The sequence below is a fragment of the Micropterus salmoides genome, unplaced genomic scaffold, assembly GCF_014851395.1.
Source record: "Micropterus salmoides isolate LMB-PRFRI ecotype aquatic unplaced genomic scaffold, ASM1485139v1 Ms_hic_scaffold_4429, whole genome shotgun sequence".
Classification (NCBI taxonomy): Eukaryota; Metazoa; Chordata; class Actinopteri; order Centrarchiformes; family Centrarchidae; genus Micropterus; species Micropterus salmoides.
This window is the reverse complement of record NW_024043850.1, coordinates 4,950-13,427: the sequence shown is the minus strand read 5'-3', so window position 1 is coordinate 13,427 and position 8,478 is coordinate 4,950. Positions and strand designations below refer to the sequence as shown.

Here is an 8,478-nt window from a genome sequence, read left to right as displayed (position 1 = left end):
AAGATGGCAACCCCACATTCCTTCATAGTCTTCGCCATTTGCGTGCATTGTCCCTGACGGCTATTTCAGAGATGTATTAAGCAAGCCACAGACTCTTTTGAATGTCTTTCAGAAAGACAGAAGAAAGGTCTCAATTCAACTCAATATAGAGCATTGATGCCAAAAATATTCTCACGCTTTTATTTTGCAGGCACAATGATTTAATGACACAGTGATAATGTGAGTAACTTTGGGTTAGCTGTCATGAGAGAAAGAGCGTGAGCGGCAGTAAGTGAAGTGAAAGTCAGTGGAGCAAAGGAAAAGATTAGCAGAAAGTTGTCCATTTGGCAGGCTACAGTGTATGTTACTGTGTGTGCGTTAATGAATGCTGCAGCTTCTAATGACCAAGTTGTTTCCTAACTGCTGGACAAATGAAAGGGTTAATCCATAAATCATCTGTGCCTCTGTTTGACTTCTCTGTCACCTGATTTTACCTGCTGTTTCTTCAGCTGTGTGGGGCCTTGATAAAATCAATGGTTTCAGCTAGATGAACAAGGTGGAAATCACATTTTTATATGTTTTTCTTTCTGTTAGATTGAATATTTTATCTTTCATTCTCAGACATGTGCTGAGTCTCTGCGAAACTCTAAAGATAGAGCTTCAAGAAGGCTTTCCTTCCCACATACGTTTGTTTCTGCACAAAGACAGCATCAACATGAGCGAGTGGAACAGACTATCACATTTTAATAATCCTTTTGGTTTTATGGAGTACAAGTATAACGGTAGGCAACGTTAAGCAACCACCTAGCAAGCCATTAGTAATGTTTTGCTTGTATAAACCAGTTTTTTTCCCCAGCTTCTATGTGCATTTTGTGTTTTTTGGTTTACAGATGTGATGACTTCGCTGAAGTTGATCCCAAAGCCAAAAGAGCCACTGCTCCTTCCAAAGCCAGGCAGTGGCGGGTGTGAGATGTGCTGTGGTGGCCACTGGTGGGATCCTCAATGGCTCTAAAATGGGGAAAGAGATCGATGCTCACGATTACGTTTTCCGGTAAGAAAGAGGAAAACAACTTAGTGACCTGGCGGGCCATAAGGTTTCAAAACAATTCAAAAGGTAATTCATGAAACATTTTAAAGATCATATTCCCTGTGTCATTGCTGAGGTGACGGCTATCAGGAGCACTGGTCATTCACTTTATTTGCCGAGTCAATATTTAGATATGGTTTCTCATGAATCTCATGAGGCAATAGTATGAGTACACAATGCCACTCTCACTTTCCATCTGTTTGTGTGGTAGGATGAACGGTGCAGCCATCAAAGGCTACGAGGAAGACGTAGGAAACAGAACATCAGTGTACGTTCACACGGCCCACTCCATCACTATGTCGCCGTATTTTTTCAAGAAGTACGGATACACATCTGCACCTCATGATGAGGTACTCAAACTCCAATGACAAGAGTGTTACAATGTAATGTGGCAGGTGTGGTTTAGAGGTAGAGAACCACTAGTGATAGAGTCAGTTGTCCACTAATCAAAAGGTCCTTGGTTCCAACCAAAGTATGTGGCAGGCAAACAAAACATCACAGGCTACAAAAGTAGGAGTTCCCCTATCATGTGTGAGGTCACATTACCATAAGCTAAATACCTTTTATGCTCAACAACAAAGTCAGTTGTAAGTCTACTACCACCTGCTTCAAGACAGCCTTCAAAAGTCTGCAGTGTTTAGTCTGAATGACTACCGTGCTGTAGCACCCCCATTCTGATGAAGTGCTTTGAGAAACTGGTTCTGCCATCTCCACTGCCCTTTAATCAGTCTTCACACACCCTGGGAGAAATAACACCTACATCAGAATGCTGTTTGTGGATTTCAGACCAGCATTCAACACAATGTCCCCGAAACTTATCAGCAAACTCAACACTCTGGGTTTAAGTACCAGACTCTGCAACTGGATACTGAACTTCCTCACAAATAGACCTCAGACAGTTTGGACTGTTGGACACACCTCCTCCACCCCAACGCTACCACCATCATTGTATTTCAAACAATGATGAGACTTCATCATAATGAATAATCTTACAGTGTGGTGCACACTGAACAGCCTACTGCTCAACATCAGCAGAACCAACAAACTGATGGTTGATTTTAGGGAAAAGGAGATAAATATACACACTACTGTCTACATCAGTGGAGCAGTGCTGGAGCAGGTGAACAGTTTTAGGTTCCTGGGATTCAGCATCACAGAGAACCTGACATGGTCAACTCACATCTCCAGGCTGGTGAAGAAAGCTCAGAAATGGTTGTATTTCAGGGAACAAAAGAAGGCAAAAAGACAATAGAAGGCATCCTGAATGGAATTGGTATGTGATGTGCAGGATCCAGGATCGGAGCCACAGCCTGTCCACCCTGCTGCCGTCTGGAAAGAGATGTAGAAGTATCTGCTGTCGCACCACCAGACTGCAGAGCAGATTTTTCCCCCAGGCTATGAGACTCAAATTCCAATTCATCCTCAGCCCTTCTCTATGCATTATAGTTTATTTCTGTTTACCATTTTATAGTTTTTGTATATACTGTCTGCTTTGCAGAAGAAAGAAGCTGCAAACTGCATTTCATTTTACAACCCTGTTGTAAAATGGTGATTAAATCTACTGTGTACCTTCCTTTTGGCAGGGTATAAAATACGTGCTGATTCCTGAGGGGATGAGGGATTTCAACTGGCTCCAGGGTCTTCTCAAAGGAGAAAGGATCTCTGCTGGGTCATATCGCAACCATCGGTGATTAGCAACTCAATATACTATTAGTGAAAGGTGACACGCGCACACACACACCACACACCAGTTTATCCAGTGCTGGAACATTTTGGATTGGGCCTGGAAATGTTGGCCAGTCCTGAACCATCCCTTAGTTATGCTGCTATAGGCCTAGACTGACGGAGGATTTCCCATGATGCACTGAGCTCCTCTCCCTACTTTCTCTCCCTCTGTATGCAACCTCATCCCATTATTGCATGTTACTAACACAACTTCTCCCCTTTCCGGTAGTCTTGTGCTTTCTCGTCCCCTCCTCTCACCTCCTATTACTTCCTGCAGGTGTTTCTGGCTCTGGAGCTGTGGAGTCTGGATCTGTGGCTGCAGGTCACCTGTTGCCCCCGTGTTTCTGCTTGACACTCTCGACTATTGTTGCTAGTCTTATTGTTATTGTTGTTGTTATAATCATTAACATTATGATTATTATCATTAACACTACTATAAATATCTGTACCATTTTTCATTTAGTCTATAGCAACATCCCCTTTACTGTCTGTACCTGTGTGTGCATATTGTGTAGGCTGCCTCCCTCTCTCCTTCCATCCCTCTCTTTTTCTCTCTGTTCCTCTGCTGCCCCCTCTCTCTCTCTCTCTCTCTCTCTCTCTCTCCTCTCCTCTCTCTCTCTCTCTCACCCCCAACCGGTCGAGGCAGATGGCCGCCCACCCTGAGTCACGGTTCTGCTCGAGGTTTCTGCCTCTTAAAAGGAGGTTTTTCCTTGCCTCTGTCGCCTAATGCTGCTCTTGGTGGGAACTGTTGGGCTTCTGTAAATAGCATCAAAGAGTACGGTCTAGACCTGCTCTTTTATGAAAAGCGCTGTGAGATAACTGTTGTTGTGATTTGGCGCTATATAAATAAAATCGAATTGAATTGAAATGTGTCGCCAAGTGTAATATCCGATGCAGGTGAACATTTATTTTTGAAGTGACTTTACATTTTAACTATTGAAAGAAGGCAAGCAGGTATCAGTTCTTAAATTTTATGGAGGTCATAAGTCATGTTAACCATTCACCAGATACTGCTTTGTGGCTGGGCAGAAAACTCATGCAGTGTACTTGTGAAACACAACAACCCAGTGTCTTTTTGTGAATTAGGCAATAAAAGTTATTCATCAAGTGTTTATGAGTTCAAGAATAAGCTTTGTAACATCTTCCCTGCAGGTTTGTGTTTAAAATTTTTTAACAACTTTATTTAAAAAAAGCAACTAGCAACAAAATTTGCAACAGACCATCAGGGAAAAGGTGAGAAATAAATATTTTATATTGAAATGAATTCCACATGCATGTTCATCTGCATGCAAGGTCATCTCTCCCTCGCTGCACTAAGCTTTATGCAACTGGAATAAGGAAAACATACCGGGCTCTTCCTATTAATCTATTTTGTGTCTCCTCTCTCCTCCGTCCTTATGCCTGTGACCCAGAAATCTATCTCAGCGTCTCAAGGACGTCTCAATTCCTAAGATGCATCTCACATGTTGGCTCGTAATGTCCAGTTTATGTAATGTTACTAAGACGCCACCACAGTTGTTATATACCACGTTGTAAATTGAAGTAAAAGTAAATAAAAAACGAAAGTAGCTAAGTAAATAAAACATAACGTTGTCATGAATGCTGTTAAGCTCATTGACAAAGATCATAAAATACAGGCTATAATAAAACAATGGACATTTATTGCACATATTCATATTTAACTGACGCTTTAAAACGATGATTCTGAAGCCATGTCTCATTTTGTTAAATGCCTGTTGCCTCGAATCCTCTCTCCTCAATTCCTTTCGAGGAGGCAGGGAATGGAATCGAGGATGTACAAACTGAGAAATGAGAAATTCCTTGTCAATATGTTGATTGCTGTTAAGATGCAAAGTGGCAGACATCCACCATAACAGCTGCCAACAATAACAGCACCAGATTAACACAAGTAACTCAGAAACACAGTGTAACTGTAGTAATTTTGCACTTTTCAGCATGTCGTTTCGTTAACCCTGCTGACTTTTATTTTAACCCTCCAGGCCGTGGACGTTCTATGGCGGGCAGTACAATGAGAGCCGCTTCTATGTTCTGCACCAGGATTTCCTCAGATACGTGCGGAACAGGTCAGCCTCCTTTCACAATCTTACTACTTTTTTACTTTGTATGGTTTATAATGATAATGACTTTTTTTTGTACTTTGTTTTAGCAGGTGGGCAGGGACAAGCAGATAGTGGAAGGGAAGGAGAATGCTAACTGAAATAGTCGGCCAATGACCGGCTTATACCAACAGCCTGTGAGCCAGACTAATAATTAATAATAAAAATGTGCATAGACTTGTACTGAACGTTTTACTATAGCCTACTCAGAACCTCAGTGTGCACACTCATTACTCAGAAGTATTATGTAGTAGAAGTATTAAGTATTATGCATTTGCGACTCGTGGGGGGCAGTGATTGTATCGGGGCCAACTCATTTTCGGCAATTATTTAAAAGAGAAAATATATTGGTGGAACAATTATAATATTTATTTAATATGCTCAGGGAAAATAATACAAGTATAGGTAGCACTGGTTTATTTACTTCCTCTTTAGGCAGCAGATGTGCAAGAGTGAAACACAAACACACACACACACACACACACACACACACACACACACACCTGTGTTCTTTTTTTGTTTTTTGTGTGTTATTTTGAATGTATGCTTATTTTAAATTGTTTGTCGTTTGTTTTTTCAACATGTTTGAAATAAATGTATCAATCAATAATGTACATTTACTAATTTAGCTGATGTTTTTATCCAAAGCGACATACAATTACTATTTATGTCAGAGGTCGCATGCCTCTGGAGCAACTAGGGGTTAAGTGTCTTGCGCAGGGACACATTGGTGGATGTTTGAACCCGGGTCTCTCACACCAAAGGCATGTGTCTTATCCACTGATCCATCACCACCCCTATACATACATGTAATACATGTAAACAGATGGATTTTAAAACATTTACATAATAAACATCTAGCTATTTGTACTCAGATGTCAAATATGAAAATGTCAAGGAACTTTGTAATGTCTATAGTCACATTGGAGTGTGTAGTTTATATTGTCTTCTATGCCAAAGACATTGGTATTGTTCATTGCCCACAGGTTCTTAAAGTCTCCTCATCTGAATGGTTCACACTGGGCGATAGTCAGACCAACCAATGGAGCATTCACTCTCTTCCTGGCTCTGCACACCTGTGACACTGTAAGTTAATATTAGCCATCTAAAGGTATCCATGCCTCTATAAACATGAAGTATGCAGTATACAGTTACAGATTTTAACTCTTAATTGGTATAGTTTATCATTTCTAAAATGAATTGTTCAACATTCAGGGAAATGTGTTTGTTTGCAGATTTTAAGTCTATTTCTATCTAATTTAAATCTATTCATTTTCAACAATTATGGCATTGTTCTGTCACCACAGCGAAACAATAGTGTCAAAATTCTGAAAACAAATGTGACACAATCTACAAACAGAACATGAAATTCACCTGCAAACAAATCGCTTTACATTCATTCAAATTCTGGTTTTCAAGTACAAGTCACTGATTTCTATTTGTGAATCATGATGTGTTTATTTGTAGATTTTTAATCTTTTTGTATATCATGCTTTATATTTGTGGATCATGAGAACTTTGTTTGCGGATGTTTAATCTATTTGTAGATTGTGTTATGTGTTTACAAGTTGTAATATCTGTTTGTGACTTTTAGTCTGTCCATTTTATCATATTGCTGCAGTGGAAATTACTTCACAAAGACAGCCCTACTTTTAACAAATCTTTTCTTGGTGTGAGTTCACCTGTTCTGTTTTTGTCATTCTCAGGTGAACGCATATGGATTCATGACTGAGGACTACAAGAAATACTCCAACTACTATGTTGAGAAGAATATTAAAACCAATGTCATTTTCTACGCCAACCATGACTACATCCTGGAGATGAAATTGTGGAAGAAATTACATGACAGCAAAATAATGAGGCTATATCAAAGAACAGACTCAGAAACTGGGACAGAAAAGCTGAAACAACTCAGATAAACTTAGGTCATTTTACTTGTCTGTTTTTTAAACTGATGCTAATTGTTTACGCTCCTTGGAAGAGATGAGGAAACTCAAACCCCGAGCCAATGTATGACAACAGTTTCTGTAACACTGTCCGGATTAAGTATGTGATAAATGGAGGCCTTGATATGTTTTTTTTCAGTCCTGGTCTGACAAAATATACTTAATAATTATTTTAGGTTTGGACTGTTGGTTGGACAAAACACACATTGTGGATATGTCACTTTGGGTAATTGTAGCGGCAGTAGTAAATAAAGGCCAGCTTTGCTCTCTTTCCATTTTCTGGGGTTATCTTTTCACATCGCCCGCCATTGGGGCCACAGCAGTGCAATCACATGTCTAGTTCTATAAAACACCTTAAGCATTATGCTCAGAAGTTTCAGAAAGCTTCATGTGCCCAGCGCTGTTTTCTGGGTTTTATTATTTAGCAATGCCCGTCATAGGGCCACAGTACTGCAACAACAAATCTGAGCTGACACAACACATCTAAAACAACCGATTTATCTGAGTTTCCGAAAGTTCAACTGCAGTACATGTTTCCTGACAATGTAATGACTGCGCTTTAACTGAATAGTTTAGAGTCAACTGTAAGAGTTGCAAATGCTTATCTTTGCTTTCCTCCGGTCACCACCTCCATCAAACTTCAATAGTAAACTGCCATAGGAATGATAATTACCGATGAAAACATATTAGGCTATATTCTAACCAGAAACATTTAAGAAAACGTAAATTACAAAGTATATTTTGTATTTCATCCAAATAGAAGGTTTTTCAGTAATTTTTATCAAAGCTCTACCGCAAAGCATCACGAGATGTCTGAGGGACGGCCTTTATCGCTGATAGGATAAGGTCCTCAAATTCCGCTGGAAGCCCTGAGAAACTTACTCACTCTTGTTTTTTGCTGGCAACATCTTGATTATTAGTTAGTAAACAAAATACTTCAGATGTGATACGTAAAAACAAATGTTTCAAATGCATGCGTGGTTATTTTTCGTTCACATTCCTCCCGAGTAGTGACGTCACTGATCGAAGGGGACACACACACACACACACACACAAGACGGGATGGATTTGGATTCGCCCGTTTGAAAAGAGAGTAATCCAAATGCATTACATCTGTGTTTAATCATACACCCAACAATATGCATACTAAATCCCTGACTCTGGGAAAGTGTATAGAAGAATTGAGAAATGGGATTGTTGCCTTACACACTTGCTACTTTCAGCCTATGTTTAAGTGAGTTTTCACTGGTAATGCACGAAAAAAGTAATAAAGCATTTCAGAGTTCAACATTAAGCCAGTAAACTACAGGTTGTCAACTCATCCAAGTAGCCTAACTAAATTAGGATACGAATAGTCATTAGCAAACTGCTAGGTGAACATTACTTTAAAACGTTATTACACGGCTATGTGAATTTTTGATATGTTAACTGTTGTATGTGTCAGATTTATTGAATGATTAGGCAGAGAAAACCTGTTGCTCACATCGCATCACAATGGGACTTGTGAATGTCACATAAATAAAGGCCACAGTGGCAGTTGGACTAAACTACACCATAAAGGTACATTTATGATCGTGTACCGTCATTTAGCAATATTATTTAGTTATCATCATTGGATACCTAT

General features: G+C 39.7%; 1 protein-coding gene across 1 annotated transcript; it reads left to right on the top strand.

Annotated features, from left to right (window-relative positions):
* Positions 1-600: 600 nt before the first annotated feature.
* LOC119887876 (alpha-N-acetylgalactosaminide alpha-2,6-sialyltransferase 1-like) lies at positions 601-7,114 on the top strand (the record flags this gene model as incomplete). Its single annotated transcript, XM_038698439.1, is given in 9 exon segments — positions 601-632; positions 634-761; positions 870-945; positions 947-1,030; positions 1,278-1,416; positions 2,650-2,753; positions 4,792-4,875; positions 5,895-5,994; positions 6,615-7,114. Coding segments are annotated over 9 exon segments (960 nt in total), but the record flags the coding sequence as incomplete, so codon positions are not given.
* Positions 7,115-8,478: the final 1,364 nt, after the last annotated feature.